A 24,673-nucleotide genomic window follows, 5' to 3' on the forward strand; every position below is an offset into this window, starting at 1 on the left:
AATGATAATGATGATTATCTGAAGAAACGTTTACCTAACAGCTGGCACGTTGCTTAGGCACGTCTAGGTATACTTATACCCAATGTTCCCGTAGATGGCGACACTGATGTGGAAAACGGGAATATACATTTTTTTTCGTACCGTTATCCCCATTAATGGTATTCAAATGTATATTATAGAAGGATGAGAGATAAAAGAAACAATGTATGTACCTACTACTAGCTTTCCGCCCACGGCTTCGCCCGCGTGGAATTTTTTCTGTCACAAAAAACTTTATCGCGCGCGTCCCTGTTTCAAAAACCGGGTTAAAAACTATCCTATGTCCTTTCTCGGGACTCAAACTATCTCTATTCCAAATTTCATCAAAATCAGTTCAGTGGTTTAGGCGTGAAAGAGAGACAGACAGAACGAGTTACTTTAAATATTATAATTTTATGGTGATATGACTGAAGCAGTGTTGTATCGTAAAATGCTATTGCCTTGCCTTTACACCAGGTTATTATACTTCTGTGGGGTATTGTTACATTTATTATTCCTTGCAATTTCTTTGTTTTATAAATACACATTATTGTTGTTATGTTAACCACCTACACAACATTGGTAAACAACAATATTGCACCTGTCTTTTCAAGTGATATAAATAATAGAAAAATTCTAGTTTTTGTTATTCCGGAACAGAACTTCAATCACCATGGATTCCACAAGTTTAATAATTACCTTTATATTGTCGTTGGTTAGTTACGAATTCAATTTTTTTTTGTTGTGGATGTAACTTTTATTCAAATATTTATAGAGTTCATTACTCTTTTTATTTTAAATAAAATATATTTTATATAATTATTTACCCTCCCTTTTGACATAGTTAAAAAATGTAGAGCTGCTAGTCGTGAAAGTAAATGAAGGCCTATTGCTAGGAGCTCTGCTGCCACTGTCTACCGGCCAAGGGTCATACTACAGCTTCAAGGGAATCCCATATGCAGAACCACCCGTCGGAAACCTGCGCTTCAAGGTAACAAAAATCATTGCTTAAAGAAAAAAAGAAAGAGAAAAATTAAGCATCACAAAACAAAGACAAAATGTAGCAGTTATAATATACTACAGTTCGTATTTATTGCAAATATCAGAGACCAATAAATAAGTGAAACGGCTAAGCAATGCGTCCTCTTGAGACGTCATTCTGGCTTAGTGATTCGAATACCGGATAAAGAGGAAGTGTGTTCGATCCCCTTTAATACAAAATATATTAGTTGTAGGTACAACGATAATAACAACATTAATTTCTCTATTGGTCTAGACGTGGGATTTTCTTAGTTTGAGACAATTATTTGGCTATAAATACAACTCCCTTCTTTCCAGGATCCGAGACCAGTCAAACCGTGGATAGGAATAAAAGAAGCACTTCTACACGGCCCAGTCTGCATTCAATTTAATCGAATAATCAATTCGTATGTCCCGGGCAGTGAAGACTGCTTATACTTAAACGTTTACACTCCTGACTTGACACCAGCAAAACCTTTGCCAATCATGGTTTTCATCCATGGAGGAGCGTTTAGAAGTGGATCAGGAAACTCACTTATTTATGGCCCAGACTTTATAGTTCAAAAGAACGTTGTGCTGGTCACATTGAACTATAGACTAGATGCTTTAGGTTTCCTCAAGCTGGACACGAAGGATGTTCCTGGCAATGCTGGATTAAAAGACCAGAGCCTGGCTTTAAAATGGGTTCACGATAACATAGCTGCATTCGGGGGTGACCGTGAACTGATCACTCTGGCTGGACAGAGTGCGGGGTCAGCGTCGGTGACGTATCACATGCTGTCACCGATGTCCAAAGGATTGTTCAAAAGAGCCATAGCCATGAGCGGCGTGCCATTTTGCGAATGGGCAGTCACGTATGAGCTTAGGAAAAGATCTTTTGCACTTGGTAAGTTATTAGGCAGCAACACAACTGATCCTTATGAAATGTTGAACTTCCTACAAAGTCAACCCGCTTTGAAAATAGTCAATAAGTTTCCTATCGTGATACCAGAAGAAATATTTTGGAATTTTGGACTGAAAATGACAGCGTTCCAACCTGCCCCGGAAAAAGACTTGGGGCACAAACGATTTTTAGTTGAGTCGCCGATTGAGACGCTCAAACGAGGAAACATCACTCCAGTAGATTTGCTGTTGGGGCACACTAGTTTGGAATACTTGTTTCAACTGCCAAACATTAATAGTTCTCTTGTTAATTACAGTCTAATGCGCAGGCTACTAATCCCTCGCGAAATTATACTGTACGGCTCGCCCCAGCTGGACTTTGACGCAATAGCTGATAGAATATTTATGACAAATATTTCGGCCAAAGTGCCATTGGCTATGGCACACTGTATGAGTTTCTTCAGTATTTCAGCCAAGAATCATTTGAGTATCAAATAAGAAGGTTCTTAAAGTACCTTTCCGCTGTAATTAAGAGGTATTTTTACAAATTCTTCATCATATCGGATAGAAATCGATACGCATCATTGGGCGAGCCGTATGGGATAGTTGGGGTGAGCCATTCGGATGATATCGAATATATCTTCGACTCCAGAGTAGCGAAGGGCGGTTTTCCAGTGAATGTAACATCTGAGATCTACAGACTGATTAACCAGACTGTCACGTTGTTCACAAACTTCGTAAAATATGGGTAAGCTTTTATATTTTTTAAATACCTATTTACTTACAGTGCTTTGGGAGTTTGTTTGTAACACAGCTGCACAGTGTTCAACCTTGATAGGTGTGTGAAAGCCTTGTCTGATTGAAATTTAAAAGGAAATTTATATTAACTTAGCCCTACAAATTCCAGAAGCAGATCATTATATTACTAATCAACCATTGGAGAAGTGTTTTTATGTTCTATACAAAAAGTTGTAGTATTGAGCACCAGAATGACTTCTTTTTGGATTGACTCACCGAGTACAGAGTAATCGAACGTTGTTTTTATGCCGTTTATATTTTTCCAGAAATCCGACTCCGGACGGCTCCCTCGGCGCAGTCTGGCCGCAGTACGACGAGACTTCCAAAGGCTACATGAAGATCAACTCCACCTTGAGCGCTGGCAGCAATCCCGACGCTGATGCCGTGGCCTTCTGGACTAGCATCTTCAGCGAAGCTGGAATAGAATTGCCTTGATAGGGCTATCTCGATATTTTTAATAAATTTCATAAATTGTAAGAGTATTTCGTAACTTAGACCTCTAGTCCTAAACTAAACTGTGCTTGTACAGTCAGCGTCAGATAGATCGAAGTGTCTAAGATAGCCAAAATGATCTGATATTCAATATTTCTTATTAATGTAGCTAACCAGTCAAAGTGAGCATATTGTTTGAGGCACCCAAAGTAGTCGATATAATTTTATATGAGCTGTCAGGATGTTTAAAAAATATGTATGCAAATATGGCATAGAAACTGTTAAATGATGTCACATAGTACACTTTGTGACATTTAGGTAAATCTAGGAGGTATTAGGGACTGCGGTCCTGGGTGCGAGGAGATGGACCTCCTCGTGGTGCACCCTAAGCAACGTCCGCGTGGTCTGTTCACGCGGGCGGCTAACTTCTCACCTACCCTGTCACGTCAACTCACCGGGCCTGTCGTGCAACCTGTAACCCACAATTGAGTGTGCCGGGGGCCGTCGAAGTATTTACCCAGGCCACGATTTATAACCCCCACAAGTGAGGACTGGCGAGGCATTTACCCGGACCCATACTTTGGAGGGCCGTTAGTCCCTAACGACTAGTGGTTATGCGCAAAGCATATTCCGACGCTAAGTGGAAAAAAACTGATCTAATAATGCGTGTAAAATTAAATTTAAATGATGTTAAATTAATTTTACACTCCTTATTCAATTCTTTAAATGAAACATTCGAACCTACTTACGTAAATATGCAAATTTTTCTAAAAAATTATTTATATTGTCACAGTTGGAAGCACTTTACTATAATTTACATATTAACTACCTATATTATGTACTTATAATTTTATTATGCAACCATTTTCATGCTTTATTATAATAATATAACACTAGCTGTGCCTGTGACTTTGAACGCGTAAAAATAGTTGAATATTTTCCCGTTTTCAAAACATTTTTCATTGATGGTCATGATCGTAGCGTCATCTTAAACGAAAAACCTGTAACCTTCCTCAATAATTGGGCTATTCAACCCAATGACATATTCAATTCAACCCAAAAAAAAATTCAAATCGTGTTCCTGAGATATTATTCAAACTTGTAGGAAAAATATTATTTTCTTATGACTGTTTGTATATTACCCGTTAAATATTATTTTTGCAGTATGTGAATATTGTGTGTGTCTTAATGGGAGCTCAGACTTTTTTTATGCATGACAAGGCAGGTATTTGACCACAATCGCACCTGATGTTAAGTGGGATGCAGCGTAGGATGGTACATATCTGCCCTGTAAGTGCCTATTCACTCTCGCCTTAAAGAGGCCCCGATTATAGTTTTCGGGAAAGACAGAAGCAGGCAACGAATTCCAGTCCCTAGCTGTTCGCTTTATAAAAGAGTCATCGAAACGCTTAGTGCGAGCTGGTGGAATGTCAACAATATAGGGATGGTACGCTAACCTGCGTCTGGTTCCCCGATGATGGAAGGGGGCTGGTGGAATTAATTCGTGTAATTATTTCGCACATTCTCCGAAGTGTAGCCTGTAGAAAACCGATAGGGATGCTACCTTACGGCGATGGTCAAGTTCCTGGAGCGCCGCTTCAACAAGGGCGGGGCTGTCGATAAGTCTTCTGGCACGCCTTTCCACCGAATCCAAAGCAGCCAAATGTTTCTTGGCAGAGCCGTCCCAGAGGTGGCAGCAGTATTCCATGCAAGGTCGGATCTGTGCTTTATAAAGCTGCAGCCTTTGCTTCTTGGATAGTACTGCCTTGCCCTCGAGAGGATACCAAGTTTTTTGGCAGCAGTTTTCGCTATGGACTCGATGTACTCGCCAAAGTTCAGCATGCTGGACATTTCAATGCCCAATAGTTGCAGTCGCTCGGTGATTTTGACAGGCACGCCTCGGAATGTTGGAGCCATAAAAAATGGACTTCGTTTTGCGGAGAACAGACACGCCTGTGTTTTTGACGCGTTAAATTGGACCAGGTTGGCATCGCCCCAATCAGAGACATCCTGAAGGGCCAAATTTAAGCGTTCAATTAGGGACTCACGACAAGACTCGACCTTACTGTCGTGTCATCTGCGTACCTAAAGGTGCCGGGTTTGAGCAGATCGTTGATATGCAGTAGAAAAAGGGTTGCAGACAGCACCGAACCCTGAGGGACGCCAGCGTCAATAGGTTGTTGACTAGAAGTGTAGCCCTCAAGGACTACTCTTATTGATCGTCCCTCAAGAAAATCAGAGATCCATTTGCACAAGCCAACAGGGATTCCAAAAGATGGAAGCTTGTTTAATAGGCTGCCGTGCCAGACTCTGTCAAACGCCTTTGATACGTCCAGTGAAACGGCAAGGGCTTCGCCATGTTTCTTAATGGCCTCGCTCCATAAGTGTGTGGCATACACGAGAAGATCACCTGTAGAACGACCATACCGAAACCCATACTGACGGTCGCTGAGTAGGTCATTTTCTTCAAGGTATGAAGGAGTCGGCCGTTGAGGACACGTTCCATTATCTTGCAGAATATAGACGTAACAGAGATGGGTCTGTAATTAGTTGGGTCAGCACGACTGCCCTTTTTAGGTACGGGCTGTACGTTTGCAAGCTTCCAAGATTTAGGGACTAGTCCAGTCTTAAGTGAGAGTCGATACAGGCGTGTCAGAATAGGAGATAACTCCGGCGCACAGTTACGCAGGACAATCGCCGGAATTCCGTCGGGTCCACTGGCTTTATTTACGTCAAGAGAACGCAAGACATTTAAAACCTCTCTCTGCCATATGCGGACCTCACGCAGGGTGGCGTTTTGCCTGCGCTGTCAAGACGTGAGTTATCAGCGAACAGGGTGGCAAAAAGGTTCGCCTTTTCCTCAGCAGAGTGAGCCAGTGAGCCATCGGGTTTCAGCAGTGGTGGCAGGCTGGGGCGATAGAAGTTTGATTGGATGGCCTTGGCAAGGGACCAAAACGCTTTGGACCCGGCTGGGTAAGAAGCAAGTTTGGTGCCAATGCGTCCAATATGATCATAGCGAGCCCTGCGTAACGCCTTTTTGCAAGACTTGGAGGCTTGGTTGTAGGCTTTCTTCAGATTGCGAGTGTCCGGTGAGTCGCGCGTTCGAGCATCAGCCCATGCCAAAAACGCTGACTGCTTACACGCTTCAGCATGACGGCAATCAGCATCGAACCAAGGGCGAGCTTTGCTACCTGAGGCGACGTCTGAGTAAGGAATGAAGAATTCCATACCCAGGCGTATAACTTCTGTTATGGCATCGGCGCAACTCGTTGGGTCTCGAGAAGAAAAGCATGCCGGCCTCCAAAGGAAAGATGCGAAAAACTGACGCATCTCGTCCCAATCTGCTGACTTGTATCGCCATACTCGTCTTACTCCACAAGGGCCACGATTGGATGGGGTGGGGAGTATGTCGTTACAGTTTTCACCAGGCAGTGGTCAGAAGTTCCAAGAGGAGCAGTAACCAGGATGGAATATCTGTCTCGATCAGATGTCAGCAGAAGGTCAAGGCAGTTGGCTGTGTGAGTGTCGACGTCCGGGACCCTGGTTGTACAGTATATCAATTGGGAGAGATCCAGCGTCAGAGCGAGTTTACGTGCCTCTCTCCCAGCGTGGTCGGTCACCTGGTATGGAAAGAGCCATTCCTGATGGTGTGCATTGAAGTCTCCCAAAATGACCAACTGTGCAGAGGGGTATCGGGCTAGTGCCTTATCAGCTGATTGGCTAAGGTAGTCGAACAGCCGGGTTGTCTCAAGGTCTCCGCTGTGCGAACGGTAGACATAGGCATAGAGTATTTTCTCTAGGCCTGTGTTAACTAAAACCCAAATTACAGAGAATCCAGGAACCTCCAGGCATTTGAGACGCTTGATGCAAATGTCATCGCGAGCATAGATGCAGACTCCCGCCCGGGCATGGAATTTGTGTTCTAATGTGTACCGAGGGTAGAGCAAGTACGCTGCGTCAGCTGGACATTATTTGATCTGCGTCTCTGTGAGGAACAGCAGCTGCGGTTTCTCAGTCTCAAGGTGGTGGTGGACTGCAGAGAGATTGGAGTGCAGTCCTCGTATGTTGGTGAGGTGCACTTTGAGTGGGAGGACGTGTAACCGCTGTTTAACTTTTTTCCTTTTTTTGTGTATCATTTTGAGAGTGAATAGGTGGAGGGAGTATGGCAGTTGAGCGAGGCGTTTTCATGTATGCCTGGAGAGGCAGACAGGGATAGCAGACCGTTTAGAGCCTGACCTGGAGACCGCAAGGACGTTATTGTTATAAAAGTATGTTTTCTGTAGCTGTACCTTACAAATAAATAAAATATATTTAGCGCATTTCAACAACCAAACAAACTTCAGCTTTATTATATTAGTGTAGTATTTTTCAAGTGATAAATACAAGCAAAATTTTAAGTTTTCATTAATTGGACAGAGAACTTCAATCATCATGAATTACTTAACTTGTGTTATATTTATATTGTCAATGGTAAGTTTCAAATTTGAATAAAAAAAACTTTTAGTGTTATAGATCAATTTTTATCTAACTTTTTTTTAGTATTATGACAGTATAAATTTAATGTTTATTAAACTATTGACTTAAACAGGATCTTAAATATACTGCCAAGAAAATATCGATTATCATGACGAATTCGTAACTAAAGTTCGTAGTTTTTTCAAAAAATATACTACGATTTTAGTCTAAAGGACCGTTATTTTAATGTGTTACTTTTCGTTTGCTTCATAATTTCCAATATTTTGTCTGTAGTCGGGTTACAACATTTTAAACTATTTACATGGTGTTTAATCTAAATGTTCTAGTTCAAAAATGTTGAGCTGCTCTTGGTGAAAGTGAATGAAGGCCTATTGCTAGGAGCTCGACTGCCACTGTCTACCGGCCAAGGGTTATACTACAGCTTTAAGGGAATCCCATATGCGGAAGCACCCGTCGGAAACCTACGGTTCAAGGTAATAGTTACATATTGGTTACTATATTAAAATTAAAAATTTCTGTAATGGAATATCACAAAACAAAGATAACACTCCAGTCTATTACAATCACCAAACTCTCCTATCTGTGCTTAAGACTGAGAAGGATATACCAGTAGAGGTTTGTTGAGTCGAGTGTTTATCTCCGTTCAATATAAAACATTTGTGTGCCCCAACATAAATTATTGTATTGGTTTAGTAGCTTATTTTTTTAATGAATATTAGTAGGTGATTTGTGTTTACTAATATGTAGTACCGTTAGCCCCTCGTAATGAGCTAAATATGCATATGTCACGTGGCTCACCACAATTAGGGGGACTGGGACTATTTTTATTATCATGTTTTATTTCATAAAAATATTGAAAGAGTGCCTACCGTTACAAATAATAAATTGTTTATTTCACACCTTATAGGGCTTATACATTACATCTAAAGTTACTACATTTATTTTATCATAGAGATACGGTGCTAAGTAATATAGTTGGCGTTTAATGAATGTTGAACGGGGAAGAATTGCCGAGCATACTTGTCAGGCCTACGCTTATGCGGTTTTTTATTAATTCTCCTGGGTTCGTATACGAGCGCAGAGTGCTGAAGAAGAATAGAATGTAGTACGAACAGCTGTCTGATTGAAAGAATTTTGCATTCCTGGTAAAGTTGGGTGGTTGGATAACGACGAGATTTTTTCATCATAACCTTGAGAATTGACCTCTGAGCCCGTTCGAGTTTGATGATTATAGTTTTACATGCTCCTCCCCATGCTGCGATGCAATAGCTCAAAACAGACTGTGCAAGCGCAAAATAAACACATTTTAAAGAATGGGGATTAAGTACATTTCTAAGCTTATAAAACATATAAATCAATTTCCGGGTACGTGAAGACAGGCTTGCAATTTGAGCATCCCATAACATAGTTTCATCAAGTAGAACACCGAGATACCTAATGTCGTTTACCCGTTCCAGAGCGACACAGTCACACAATGACTGTCCCACAGTTCTGTTACAAGTGTGCGCCTTAATACTGAAAGTTGAGCTAGGTTTTGTTGATCGTCTAAGGCAGAAGGTTATAAACTTAGACTTCAGGACATTGAGAGTCAGCCGATTCATTCGTAGCCAAGTTACTATATGTTTAAGACCATTTTCAGCATTCTGTTTAGCTATAGCCCAAGTCTCGCCCTTGAATATGAGTGCAGTATCATCAGCGTACGAAAAAAAAAATATTATGATTATTATTTTTAATTTTTTATTTTGATAAACTTATTTTGATTTTGATATTATCTGGTTATAATATACGACTCGCTTTTTTCAGGATCCTAGACCAGTCCAACCGTGGATAGGAATAAAACAAGCAATTGTACACGGCCCAGTCTGCATTCAATATAATGCACTTCTCAAATCATATATCCCGGGCAGTGAAGACTGCTTATACTTAAACGTTTACACCCCTGACTTAACACCGGAGAAACCTTTTCCAGTCATGGTTTTCATCCATGGAGGATCGTTTATGGCAGGTTCAGGGAATTCACTTATATTAGGTCCAGACTTTATAGTTCAAAAGAACGTTGTGCTGGTCACATTGAACTATAGACTAGATGCTTTAGGATTCCTCAAGCTGGACTCGAAGGATGTTCCTGGCAATGCTGGATTAAAAGACCAGAACCTGGCGTTAAAATGGGTTCACGATAACATAGCTGCATTCGGGGGTGACCCTGACGAGATCACTCTGGCTGGACAGAGTGCGGGGTCAGCGTCGGTGTTTTATCACATGATGTCACCGATGTCCAAAGGATTGTTCAAAAGAGGCATAGCCATGAGCGGCGTACCGTTTTGCGAATGGGCAGTCACATATGAGCTAACAAAAAGATCTTTTGCACTTGGAAAGTTATTAGGCAGCGACACAACTGATCCTGATGAAATGTTACAGTTCCTGCAAGAACAGCCAGCTTATAGTATTATCAATAAGACGCCTATCGTAATACCAGAAGAAAATTACTGGCAAAATACTAGATTGAAAATGACAGCATTCCAACCTGCTCCAGAAAAAGACTTCGGGCAAGAACGATTTTTACTCGAGACGCCGATTGAGACGCTCAAACGAGGGAACATCACTCCAGTAGACTTGTTTTTGGGGGACACTAGTTTGGAATACTTGTATCAGCTCCCAGACATCAATAGTTCCCTTGTTAGTTACAATTTAATGCGCAGTCTACTAATCCCTCGCGAAATTATACTGACCGGCTCCCCCCAGCTTGACTTTGACGCAATAGCTGATAGAATATCTGACAAATATTTTGGCCAGAGGGACATTGACTATAGCACCCTGTATGAGTTTCTTCGGTATCAAAGCGAAGAAATATTTGTGTATCCCGCAAGAAGGTTCTTAAAACACCTTCCCGCTGGAAATAAGAGGTATCTTTACAAATTTCTAATCATATCGGAGAGAAATCGATTCGCATCACTTGGCGAACCGTATGGAATAGTTGGGACGGGGCATTCGGACGATATCGAGTATATCTTCGACTCCAGGGTTGCAAAAGGTGGTTTTCCAGTGGGTTTCCCAGTAAGTGTAACATCCGAGATATACAGACTGATTAATCAGACTGTCACGTTGTACACAAACTTCGTAAAATATGGGTAAGTTTGCATATTTTTTAAACACCTTTAGTATCGAACCACAGGATAACGAAGATAGTTTTTACACCGTGTATTGTTTTTTCCCAGAAACCCGACTCCGGACGGCTCCCTCGGAGCAGTCTGGCCGGAGTACGACGAAGACTCCAAGGGCTACATGAAGATCAACTCGACCTTGAGCGCTGATAACGATCCTGACGCTGATGCTGTGGCCTTCTGGACTAGCATCTTCAGCGAAGCGGGCATAGAACTGCCTTGAAAGAGCTTTACTTTCTATTTTTTTTATTACATATTTCGTTTGTTCGTTTTAGCTAAATGACGTCCCTTGTTATTAATTATTATTTTATGTATATTACATTAGAGTGATAATATTGTAAGTATTATGTATTTGTAAGCTGTTTGTTTTAAAACAAAATAAATAAATTACCTACCTACTTCGTAACTTCTTCGTAAAGTCTTAAACTACTCGTAAAACTGTTCTTGTAATATTAAATATACTTTTGCACATTTTAGAATGTGTATAACATTATATACCTACATATCAAGGATGACTTTTTGTTTTTCGATCGATATTTTTTCAACTGGCGAGTATCTGGAAATTGAACCTTTGAATCAAAAGAGTTATGCCCGTTTTCACCTTCAATCCCTAATTTTTAAGTGACCCCTATGATAACGGGCATTAGACTCCGACTACTTAACAGACACAGAGGCGTGCATGCTCAAATTATAGTACATTATGTATAATAACTCAATGGCTCAAAATGGTCATTTCGCACTTATTTTAGTATGTGAGTTCCTAGACATATCTAATTGCCAGTGTTTCATTATTAGTTCCTATTCATCCTTTAAAATTGTCGTAAAACTGGTAGGTATAGTTCCAAAATACTGAACTGTCCTATCGATGACATTGACAGCGGGGCGCCACCGTCAATACCGAATCGCTGGTTCCGATTTTTGCCATGTTGGAAACCATAAAGTTGAACGATGGTAGCGCCCCCCTGTCATTGAGTTTGGCGGGACAGTTCAGCGTGGGTCATCTATATGTGTAGTTGATATCTGTCATTACAAAGAAGCCTGTCCTGGATGTCTTTTTTGTTTTAGGTACTCACACAAATAATAATTTTGCTTAACATTTTGAACATAAACATTTTGTGAATTTTATAAGCCCTGTAACTTTGTTAACGCTGTTTACGTGACATTGGCGAAATCATGGTTCTCAAAACCAAGTCGTTGCCAAAATAAAAGAAGAAGACATACATCATGTACCCATTTAAATTCCTGCCCCTTCAATGAAAACACACGGTCCAGTAATTTAAACGTCGCCGCATTAAGGTCTGCAACGAATATAATTGACGGTCGCCGGCTTGGAGGCTAGTATCTCGATCACTGAACTATAATGCCATTTTGGGGGAGGGGTTTCAATTTTAATTACTATAAAGAGCACCTTTACCCTTTACTATACATAAAGGGTGGGCTAATTTTTTTTGTAAATAACAAAGCTTGATTATTATGAATACCTATGGATATACGTTGAACCTTGGACAGACCAAGTCAAGACTACATTCAATGGTTCACTCCACAAATGCCTTTTCAGGCTGGTAATACTTGTCACCATGTACCAAATGATCACTCTGACAAGAGAGTACCGAAAAAAATAACCCCACGATACGTAAGTAGATATTTATTAATCTGTTACGTATTAAGCAGATTAGAAGCTTAATTGAGTATAGCTTACTGTTGGAAATAATTGTCTATCCGTCTACTTGCGCCGTGCCAACGAGGTTGATATGAGAAGAAAGAACGTCCTTCATTTTTAATATCAGTCGCGCACCATATTGTGTCACGTGTGTTGTATCGCAATTTCACAATGGTTTCACTATTAAGCGGAAGAAGTGTCACTTTTTTTGCGGCGTCACCTGCTGCAGGCCTCTGTGTTTCTACCATAAGTTTATCTACGTTAGGTGTGCTCGGCTCGCTAGCGAGTGCGTCAAATAATTATTATGAAGATTTTAGTTCTTGAAAGTAGCCGCTAGGGGCGCTGTACAATCTGTCATAATGTAATTTTTTACGCAGTCGCTAGCGAGCTCACCTAACGTAAACTCATGGTAAGCACACTGATTAGAGTACTCTCTAACAGGCATCAAGGTAGTACTAGCATCATAAGTAATTATAAAAGTTGGTATTTGGCATCCAAAATCTTTAGTCTGATATCCTGCAGACTGAATTTAGTATGAATGGATTCCAGGACATATGTATGATATCCAGGGAAAGAGAACTATGAGTAGCGGCATTCCTACTACTCCAATAAAACTGACAAACGTCACCTTGACTATATGGCGACTCTGACACTAGTTTCTGTAATAAACCAAAGCCTATAGTTCCAAAATACTGAACTGTCCTATGCATCACGGGCGCTACCGTCAATACCGGATCGCTAGTTCCGATTTTTGCCATGCTGGAAACCATATAGTTGAACGATGGTAGCGCCCCCCTGTCATTGAGTTTGGTGGGACAGTTCAGCGTGGGTCATCTATACGCGGTCGAAACTAAGGGTACTTTAAGTGTAAATAGATATTTGAATTTGAGGATAAATGTATAATAGACTTCGGACGCAGGTCGGCCGTAGTAAGCACAATCTGTTCAGGTGAAGATTCTCAGATGGTTCAAACTTTGAGAACAAGTGTGGTTGTGTTCCCCAGTCCACGAAGCATATGTCGTGTCTGTCCTGGGGTTAGTCCCAACGGCCCCGGTGGATCTGCCCCGTCAACGGGGTGGATGGGAAAAAGTGTTTCAACGACCCCGGTAGTCATAGTCTTAGCGTTCAACGGGGTGGATGGAACACATCAAGTGTCAACATTATAAAAATGCATGAAATAAAAAGCGAACGGTCGGGGGTTCGCACTAGGGGGGTCGTATTATGAAAAAGGTTGAAAAACACTGCATTCTTGACCTACACATGTTAGGGTGGCTGGCAGACGTCACCTTGACTTAAGGGCGAGTGACACTGTGAAGAAAGCATATGTCCATCATGTAAATGATGTATGAAGTTAATTTTACACGGATAGGGCCTTTCAATAAGAAATAAATGGTTACGAGAAACTCTTATCTTTACCTTTCGCAGTTGTAAATACTTTTTATTTACTTATCATTGTTATTCACAGTTACATTTATTTTATAATATGCACTAAATGTTGTTATATGATAATTGCACAACATTAGTAAACAATATTGCATCTGTTATGTAGTTTTCAATTGATATAAATATTAGAAAAAAGTTATAGTTTTATCACTTCGGAAGAGATATTCAATCACCATGGATTCCTTAACTTTAGTAGTTATCTTTATGTTGTCGATGGTAAGTTTTAAAACCTAAACATTACTGTTTTTTTATTAATAATTTTAATATATTTTATTACTTTCCCTTTTCACATGGTGTTTAATCTAAATGTTCCAGTTCAAAAATGTAGAGCTGCTCATCGTGAGAGTAAATGAAGGCTTATTGCTAGGAGCTCCTCTGCCACTGTCTACAGGCCAAGGGTCATACTATAGCTTTAAGGGAATCCCATATGCAGAACCACCCGTTGGAAATCTGCGCTTCAAGGTAACAAATAATTGCTTAAAGAAAATAAGAAAGACTATAACTAAATCGTACATGTTGTACACGAATAAATAAGTAAAATGGCTCTTGCAATGCACCCCCTCCTTCTCTCTCTTTTTATGGTTGAGAAGGCACTCTGACTTGGTAATTAAAATACCGGACGCAGGTCATATGGTGTTATATCTCCTACAATATAAATTCTAATGCACCTTGAACATTCATACTTTAATTGGTCTAGGCGTGGGCGTGGGTTAGTTTTGAACAAATCAGCGTTGCATTGTGTAAAATGAATATGAGCTTTTTTATCATTTTTCTCTTTAATTTACCTACTCCATTTTAAGTGAATTTTTCAAAAAATTGTTTTAGAGTTATTTTTGGTTTTAATATACGACTCCATTATTTCCAGGATCCTAGACCAGTCAAACCGTGGTTAGGAATTAAAGAAGCACTTCTACACGGCCCAGTCTGTATTCAATTTAATCCAATCATCAACTCATATGTCCCGGGCAGTGAAGACTGCTTATACCTAAACGTTTACACCCCTGACGTGACACCGACCACACCTTTGCCAGTCATGGTTTTCATCCATGGAGGGGCATTTAGGGCGGGATCTGGAAATTCACTTATATATGGCCCAGACTTTATAGTTCAAAAGAACGTTGTGCTGGTCACATTGAACTATAGACTAGATGCTTTAGGATTCCTCAAGCTGGACACGAAGGATGTTCCTGGCAATGCTGGATTAAAAGACCAGAGCCTGGCGTTAAAATGGGTTCACGATAACATAGCTGTATTCGGGGGCGACCCTGAACTGATCACTTTGGCTGGACAGAGTGCGGGGTCAGCGTCGGTGACGTATCACATGCTGTCACCGATGTCCAAAGGATTGTTCAAAAGAGCTATAGCCATGAGCGGAGTACCATTTTGCGAATGGGCAGTAACGTATGAGCTTACGAAAAGATCTTTTGCACTTGGCAAGTTATTAGGCAGCAACACAACTGATCCTCATGAAATGTTGAACTTCTTACAAAGTCAATCCGCTTTCAAAATAGTCCATAAGTTTCCTATCGTGATACCAGAAGAAATATTTTGGAATTTTGGACTGAAAATGACAGCGTTCCAACCTGCCCCGGAAAAAGACTTGGGGCACAAACGATTTTTAGTTGAGTCGCCGATTGAGACGCTCAAACGAGGAAACGTCACTCCAGTAGACTTGCTGTTGGGGCACACTAGTTTGGAATACTTGTATCAGCTGCCAAACATTAATAGTTCCCTTGTTAATTACAGTCTAATGCGCAGGCTACTAATCCCTCGCGAAATTATACTGTACGGATCCCCGCAGCTGGACTTTGACGCAATAGCTGATAGAATATATGACAAATATTTCGGCCAAAGAGCCATTGGCTATGGCACACTGTATGAGTTTCTTCAGTACTTCAGCCAAGAAACATTTGAGTATCAAATAAGAAGGTTCCTCAAGTACCTTTCCGCTGTAATTAAGAAGTATTTTTACAAATTCTTCATCATATCGGAGAGAAATCGGTACGCATCATTGGGCGAGCCGTATGGGATAGTTGGAGTGAGCCATTCGGATGATATCGAATATATCTTCGACTCCAGAGTTGCGAAGGGTGGTTTTCCAGTGGGTTTCCCAGTGAGTGTGACATCTGAGATCTACAGACTGATTAATCAGACTGTCACGTTGTACACAAACTTCGTAAAATATGGGTAAGCTTTCATTTATGAAATTTCAAGGAGAACTATAATGGTTAAAATAGATCAGTTAGTTAGTGTAATAGTCATTTAACTCATGTATTATAAAATTTCATACCTAATAAAAAATCCTCAGAAGAAAATATTCAAAGTTGCTTTTGGTGAAGTAATTGCTTGCTGCAAATATATTGTGATAATGCAAATATATTGTGACAACTACGGAACCCTACAATGCGCGTGACACGACACGCATTTGGCTATTTTTTACACTTCTTATTGTTACTCCAGAAACCCGACTCCGGATGGCTCCCTCGGCGCAGTCTGGCCACAGTACGACGAGACTTCCAAGGGCTACATGAAGATCAACTCTACCTTGAGCGTTGATAACGATCCTGACGCTGATGCTGTGGCCTTCTGGACTAGCATCTTCAGCGACGCTGGCATAGAACTGCCGTGAAAAGGCTGGGGTTTCTAGATAATACGTTTACTATTTCATGTGACTGATGACATTGTAGGTTAACTTATGTTACAGTAATAATTTATTTTTATCTGAATGAGAATATTGTAGTATTTCGTAAGTTACAATTATTACTTATTTTTTATTTATTAAATTGTTTTTAATGATTTGCTCATTTGCCTTAAAGCTTTTAGTTTTATTTAACCTCAAAAAGAACCTTTAACAAATGGCAACGTTGGCCATTGCTATATATTTTTTTAAATTTACTATTTGATCTTTTTTATTTTTGGATTTATATTTTTTTTTTGCATAATATCCTGCAATAACTTTACCACATAATATAAGCGAAGACTGTACCAATAACAGCTTATTTTAATTACCAAAATTTTAAGATTCTTATCGACATATTTTCACTTTGTATGACTGAGAAGACTGTCCTTCGAGTACAAAGAAAAGTTAATTGCATTTTTATTTTCGCACAATTAAAGCAAATGCACTTTGGGGCAAACGATCAATACGATAAGACTTGACAGGTAATTTATTTATTTAATGAAGGTATTGATATCAAAAGTTCGAAACACGCATCGATGTTCCCAGTTATAAATAAAAGTCGAAATTTGCAGTGCAGTAAAGTGCATTTGACGAGTGACTTGGCCATCGTGTTGTTCTTTTTTTAAGTTTGTAGTTTTTCATATCAAATGTTAGAAGGCAAAAAAGTGATCATTTTTTGTTTAAAGAATATCTGATTGAAACGTTTTAATAGAACAGGATGCAAATGATTGCGTTGATTGTTTTAGAAAAAAAAACATGGTCTGTCTTGAGTAATTAGGACTAAGGATGTAATTACCAATCCTCACGAGAAAAACAGTGCGCGGTATTCTTTATCACCATGCTAGTGATATTTAAAAAAAATGCAAAGAAGACCGAGGGGAGTGGTGTTAATAAAAACGTGCCAGCCAAATATTGAGAACCTCCACCTTTTTTAGTCGGTTAAAAAATGCACGCGTGCGCAATGCTGCAGCTGTATTATAATCCCTAAAGCAACTTATAATATGTATAATCAACTTCAGGAGCTACTGGGGAAGAAAAAGGACTGCATCTCACTTAACATCAGGTGAGATTGCGGTCTTGCCTTGCCTTGTTGTGCCTTGTCTTGCATAAAAAAGGTCTGATAAAAATCGTAGTCATTTTGGTTGATCAAGTTGCACCGTTAAGTTTTTAATATTGATATCAGTCTGGCATGGTTCAATTTGAATAGTCATTAACAAAGGTTAAGCTGTTCATTGATTCAAAACGAAAACAATGTCCCCTCTTTCACTATATCCTTATCGCTGCCGATATCATTACACTTCTTTAATACAGGGTGTTTGGCAAAAGGTTAAATGATGAGGCCCTTTAATCCTTTTCACACTTTACCTTTTCCTTTTTAAAATTTAAATTAAAATATTTTATGTATTTACCCTATTTCTAAGCAAAAATAACGAATTGAAACACTCAAACCTTTAGTCATGTTTTTTCTGGAAAAAACACGAGTGCAAATTAGGAATAATTAAATTTGACAAAAGTTTTTTTTTAACAAAAGAGCCTGCATTTGTGAAGTTAAAACTTTTCACAACACTCCCTGTATTCATGTCATTGAACTAACGTTATTGCAATCGCTGTCCTTCACCGATTAAGAATGAACTTCTGAGAACAGCCAGGCACGATATCAAGGTAGTATTTTCAAAATGCTTATTTTTGAAAATAAATTGTCATATCTATTCTATATCTATAAAAGCGAAAGGTCACTGATTGACTGCCTCACTCACTCATCACGAAATCTCAGAAACTAAAAGTGCTAGGATCTCAAATTTTGCATAGGGGTTCCTTTTATAACGTAGGTGCTCACTAAGACGGGATTTTGAAAAATTCAACCCCTAAGGGGGTAAAAGAGGATCCACGGGTACGAAGTCGCTAGTTTATGATAATCATCAAAGGAGTTCAAAATTCAAATCCAACCATCCTGTAAATATGTCTATAGTATCAATGAGCAATTTCTGATGCAGTTTCTTCAAATTACTAATTTAAGCAAATTGCAAAGTATATTCACAAGTATTTCAATATAAAGTGCGGAATATTATAGGTGTAATCGACCACTTAAGATATTTTAGTGAATCGGTCAGCTAGACTCTGTAGCAATTGACGCAATGGTCTGCATCTAAGTTAGTATAAAACTTAATACTTGTGCATCACAAATGACATTGACTGCATGAGACCTAGATGATACTGTGATTACTGAACTATAAATACAATAGCAAAGTTGCTAAAGGGCTATTGTGCATCAGCCACCATGGCTATGTTATCATGGAGGTTGCTCTATATTTTATCAACGGTAAGTACCTACTATTTTTATCATGTGCTCAAATGGAAACCTTTTATAATAATAAATGAGATTGACACAGAAATCTCAGGATTAAATTTGACTTTGTAAATTAATATTATGATTGATTATCAATTAAGATTTATAGACTTGAAATATACTTCTTTTTCTTTCCAGATTATTTATGTGGAATCGACCATCGTCCGAGTGAACGAAGGACTGTTGTTGGGAGCTCATAAAACCACGTCCACCGGTCTAGGGGAGTTCTACAGCTTTAAAGGGATTCCTTACGCGGAACCGCCAGTTGGAAGCCTCCGATTCAAGGTAGGTATTATACAGGGTGAAGTTTTTTTAAAACAACGCCCGTCTCGGGGGTGGTAGTATATACGACACTGATACCAAAAAAAAACTATTTTCATAGAAAAATCCATGAGATCAGGAAACCATAGTATTATTTCCGCGGGCGAGCTATCGGTCATTCCCCCCGCTCTCTCGGGGCGCGGGTGCATGTGCTCGGTGGTGTAGCGGGGTACGCGGGGGTGGTGCGGTCGGTAACAAGCGCCGTCTTGAAAGTTTTAGGATACGTTTGATTTGAACAAGGTTTTTTTTTACTAAAAATAAAGTAATAGTTAAATATTTATTTTTATTTTCCTTGTAATTATTTTCATTTGTGCTATCACCCCTGATTCGGGCGGTTGCTATTCAAACTTCACTTTTTATCTTTAATAATATTTTAAATGACCAAGCTACTCAGACTTCTGCTTCTAACGCCCGTATTCACAAACATTACTATGAGGTCTCACAGTGCGCGTGGACGCACAGGGTGACACATGAACCAATCACAGAGCTTTAAGGCCTATACAAGCCTGAGCGATATTCGCTGCCGCTGTGGGTAGAAGTACATACCACGCGGGTTTCGCTCAGGTATTTAGTATCAAGTACCGCGGCTAGAGCGTTTTCTCTGCCGCAGACGGTAGCGAATACCGCTTAGGTCTGAACAGTATTATTACCGCATACCCACTAGGTTTTCTCTGCCGCAGACGGTAGCGAATACCGCTTAGGTCTGAATAGGCCTTTATTCAACACTGTACATTCGATTTGCTGCTCCACTTAAGCAAGTATCGTTTGTGAATACGGGCGTTAGTCTTGTACAGTTAAATAGGCGCCATAACAACGGAAAGTTTCGATCATTTCGCAAAATTCTTCGCTATAAATAATAGATAACTCGTTGCTGATCCTATATTTATATTCGTCAATCGGTAGACAGACCAGTTTTTTGTGGGAATTATACTCAGAAACTTGCGTAATGTTTGTTTTGCGCTTTAAGGGCAAAAAAGTAATGAGTTAGGTACCTATGTAAAGAGCAATGAAACATTTTGTCTAATATTTCTAGTATAAACTCTTCAATAAATAAAGTCATCATCATCATCATTTCAGCCACAGGACGTCCACTGCTGAACATAGGCCTCCCCCAATGCTTTCCATGTTGATCGATTGGTAGCGGCCTGCGTCCAGCGCTTCCCTGCTACCTTTACGATGTCGTCGGTCCACCTTGTAGGTGGACGTCCCACGCTGCGTTTTCCGGTACGCGGCCTCCATTCCAGAACCTTTCTGCCCCATCGGCCGTCAGTTCTGCGTACTATGTGCCCTGCCCATTTCCACTTCAGCTTGCTAATACGTCGGGCTATGTCAGCGACTTTGGTTCGTTTACGGATCTCCTCATTTCTGATTCGATCTCGCAAAGAAACACCAAGCATAGCCCTCTCCATAGCACGCTGTGCAACTTTGAGCTTCTGTATAAGGCCTATAGTGAGAGGCCACGTTTCCGAGCCATAAGTTATCACTGGTAACACACATTGGTTATACACTCTAGTCTTCAGGCATTGAGGTAATTTGGACGAAAAGATGTTGCGTAGTTTCCCGAACGCTGCCCAGCCGAGTTGGATTCGACGATTGACCTCCTTCTCGAAATTGGACCTACCTAGCTGAATCGTTTGTCCGAGGTAGACATACTTGTCGACAATCTCGAGAATTGAGCTCCCAACTGAAACTGGGTAGGGCGTAACATGGACATTCGACATAAGCTTCGTTTTGTCCATGTTCATCCTCAGGCCTACCTGTTGGGAAACTCGATTAAGGTCTTCGAGCATTGTGCCAAGATCTTCCAACGATTCTGCCATGACCACAATATCGTCGGCAAACCGAAGGTGAGTGATGTACTCGCCATTAATGTTTATGCCGAATCCAATAAATAAAGTATTAAACTTTATTTCATCAGTCCAAATATGTGTATGTTTTACTTCTTTTTTTTATGTCGAATTTCAGGACCCTATACCTCGTAAGCCATGGACAGGAATAAGAGAAGCACTTATACACGGCCCTATCTGTATCCAATTTAACAAATTACTGAACATCTATTTACCAGGCAGCGAGAACTGTCTCTTTTTGAATGTTTACACACCAGACATGACGCCAGAGAAACCTCTGCCAGTGATGTTTTTCATTCATGGAGGTGCATTCAGGAGTGGATCAGGAAACTCACTTGTATACGGCCCAGATTTTATAATTGATAAGAAAGTAGTTTTAGTCACAATCAACTACAGGCTGGATGCTTTGGGATTTCTCAAACTAGATACGAAGGACGTTCCAGGCAATGCTGGAATGAAAGACCAGAACTTAGCGTTGAAATGGGTTCACGATAACATCCACAAATTCGGCGGCGATCCTAATGAAGTGACTCTGATTGGAGAGAGTGCAGGGTCAGCGTCAGTGACGTATCACATGCTGTCACCGATGTCCAAAGGATTGTTCAAAAGAGCCATAGCCATGAGCGGAGTACCATTTTGCGAATGGGCTATCACGTATAAACTAACAGAGCGGTCATTCGCTCTCGGTAAGTTATTGGGAAGCAAAACAACTGATCCCGACGAAATGTTAAAATTCCTGCAAGAACAGGAAGCGTATGATATTATCAATAAGACGCCTATTGTAATACCAGAAGAAAATGAATGGCAATATATTGGACTAAAAATGACGGCGTTCCAACCTGCTTCAGAAAAAGACTTCGGGCAAGAACGCTTTTTAGTCGAACCACCAACTGAGACGCTTAAAAGAGGAAATGTCTCTGCAGTAGACTTGCTGATTGGGTACACTAGTTTGGAATATCTATACATGTTAACAAAACTCAATAACTCACTCGAAAAATACAACAATATGCGCCAATTATTAGTTCCTCGTGAAATTTTGCTGTATGGAAAGAATGATACAGATCCAAATGATTTAGCTGCTAAAATTTCAAAACAATATTTTGGAAATAAAGCCATAAATAATGAGACATTGGAAGAATTTCTTTATTATCAAAGCGATGAAATATTTGGTTATAACATCAATAGGTTTTTGAAATATTATCTGTCTACTAAAATTAAGACGTATCTTTACAAATTCTATACATTGTCAGATAGGAATCGGTTTTCTTCAGTGGGGGAGCCTTTGGGAATAACTGGATTGTCGCATACAGATGATTTGTTGTATATATTTGACTCCATAATTGCTCCTGGTGGGCCAGTAGCCCTATCGTCGAAAATCTTCAGACTCATTAATGAAACAGTTACGTTGTTCACGAACTTTGCTAAATATGGGTATGTTCTTATTTTACTATAATGTATTATTAGTACCTCCTAAAGACAAGATTCGGTTACAATATGAAATGACGCTTTTAACAAACAGTTGTAAATTAAATTTTCCACGATTTATGACGTTACACATTTGATATAATTTATTTTGTGTACTTATTGTGTTTTTATAATAAGTCATATAATAAGTCAAATTTTTATTATTTTTACAAGATTAAAAATATAAAAAAAAACTGAACGAAGATCTTGAAGACAAACAGAAAATTAATTGGAATTAAATTTTCAGGGATCCAACTCCTGACGATTCTCTCGGCGTGGACTGGCCCGAGTACGACAACGATTCCAAGGGCTACCTGATCATCAACTCCACGCTGCGCGTTGATAGAGCTCCCGACGCTGACGTCAACGAATTCTGGACTGGCATATACGAGGAAGGTGGTGTCGAACTGCCGTAATGGATTTGGGTTTTATTCCGTCCATTTCAGCCGTCGTCCACTGCTGGACATAGGTCCCCTCCCTCCAAGGATTTACCACAACGACTTTTCACTTGCTTTCTTTATTTTTAATGACAAATAAATTGGTGCAAAAGGCGATTCAAGTTCGCGAATCTAGGTGAACTAGACAATATTATGTTTAGTATTTTTTTTATTATTTTATATTAATAGAGGTTGCCAAAAGATTACGATCTCATCCTCAATAAAAAAATGCAAGCACGATAGCATGAATACTTAGGTAAAATCGTTGTTCTGATTTATAATAATTTTCAATATTATTGTGGATAATAGTAATAAGGAAGTTTATTTACTTTTAGTTATTTATTAAAGTATGTACTTACCTACATGAAAAATACACTTTATACATCTTTTTGAGTGTCTTTTAATGGGTTATTCCTAAAGCAATAAAATAAATAAATTTAAAAAGCTTATTCTTGCGCGACTGCGTTTCCGACTAGGAATTTTACTTTGAATATAACCTACCTACATAACTTATAGCAGATTTTACCTTTTTATTATGTAAAAAATAGCGACGTTTTACCTGAAAATAAAACGTTTATTAAACATACTTACCTTATTCGAAGCCTTTATAATGAAGCCTTTATAATGAGAGTAGTGTCTGTCTTTTCCTGTTTGAGTACTAGTTTTGACGTATAATCTGCCCACGTGACTTCCGCTCCGGTCCCCCCACCGCCTAAGCACGCCTCAATTAACGACACTAGCGCCACCAACGGTAGCTCGAAACTAGGTTTCGATATTCTCGCCATTGTGTTTTATGACACCAGGTAGATTTAAAAAGTAGGCTTCGAATAAGGTAAGTATGTTTAATAAACGTTTTATTTTCAGGTAAAACGTCGCTATTAAACAGTACTGTACCGTTATTCGAAGCCTTTATAATGAGAGACGTGTCTATTATCTCCTGGTGGCGCTGTATAATCGCCAATGTGATCAATTGAAGAATAAGACATTGATCAGTGAGAAATGTTATGAATTAGTTAGAACTTTAGCTTATCTGTCTACTGAGTGGTAATGTACTGTGTGTAGGTACATTATAATATTTTACAGAACGCAACCTGCATCTGCATCTCCGTAATTTCACGTCTAATGCATCGTTTATTAACAACTATGTAATAATGAACTATCGGTTACTTTACGTCATGTAAAAGGCGCAAAAGCTACGTCCACCCTCACTCACAGTATCAGACCGTTGGATGAATTTAATAAGCTTCGGTAGGAGTGAATAATTATTAGGTATGGATAAGAATATTCACTGGTACAGTTAAGGTCGCTTGCCGATAGCGGGCGTTTGATGATCTCCAACATTTCCCACATTTAGGTATCAGCTCAGATTTTAATATTTATAAACCTTTACAGGACCGTAGCCTAGGTGGACGGTGTAATGAATAGGTGACAATAGCTAGCCGGCTATGTATAGGTACGATACTTTTGTATTGCCTGAGTATTCCGCGTTATCGCTGTTCGCTAGGGATAGCGAAGTTTGAGTCGGAATTGATAAAATTTATAATAATACAGACTTTCCTAGTACAAACTTAGTAAACTTTGCGGTTTACAAACGTCGGTGCTGTGGTAAGCCTGTGCGACCATTATCTTTAGGGCTAACAGTGATAACTTGTCAGCTAGATCAGCTTATTGACGGTTAGTCAACCAG

At 39.6% G+C, this 24,673-nt stretch overlaps 2 protein-coding genes, 1 long non-coding RNA gene and 1 pseudogene across 3 annotated transcripts in view; 3 read left to right on the top strand and 1 right to left on the bottom strand.

Moving 5' to 3' along the window:
* The window catches only part of LOC135076371 (uncharacterized), a 183,906-nt gene that overhangs the window by 19,731 nt on the left and 139,502 nt on the right, over window positions 1-24,673 (bottom strand). The gene's annotated exons all lie outside the window — the stretch shown is intronic.
* LOC135075925 (carboxylic ester hydrolase-like) lies at window positions 687-3,153 on the top strand (annotated as a pseudogene).
* On the top strand, window positions 7,572-11,213 carry LOC135076340 (esterase B1-like). Its single transcript, XM_063970832.1, has 4 exons — window positions 7,572-7,620; window positions 7,953-8,099; window positions 9,430-10,754; window positions 10,842-11,213. The coding sequence occupies exons 1-4, from the start codon at window positions 7,582-7,584 to the stop codon at window positions 11,008-11,010; spliced, it is 1,680 nt and encodes a 559-aa protein (XP_063826902.1). The 5' UTR covers window positions 7,572-7,581; the 3' UTR covers window positions 11,011-11,213.
* LOC135075944 (venom carboxylesterase-6-like) lies at window positions 14,909-23,312 on the top strand. Its single transcript, XM_063970392.1, has 6 exons — window positions 14,909-16,077; window positions 16,351-16,502; window positions 18,814-18,890; window positions 19,056-19,202; window positions 21,204-22,516; window positions 22,797-23,312. Exons 1-6 carry the CDS (start codon window positions 14,924-14,926, stop codon window positions 22,963-22,965), a joined length of 3,012 nt encoding a protein of 1,003 aa, XP_063826462.1. The 5' UTR covers window positions 14,909-14,923; the 3' UTR covers window positions 22,966-23,312.

The sequence above is a fragment of the Ostrinia nubilalis genome, chromosome 11, assembly GCF_963855985.1.
Source record: "Ostrinia nubilalis chromosome 11, ilOstNubi1.1, whole genome shotgun sequence".
Lineage (NCBI taxonomy): Eukaryota > Metazoa > Arthropoda > Insecta > Lepidoptera > Crambidae > Ostrinia > Ostrinia nubilalis.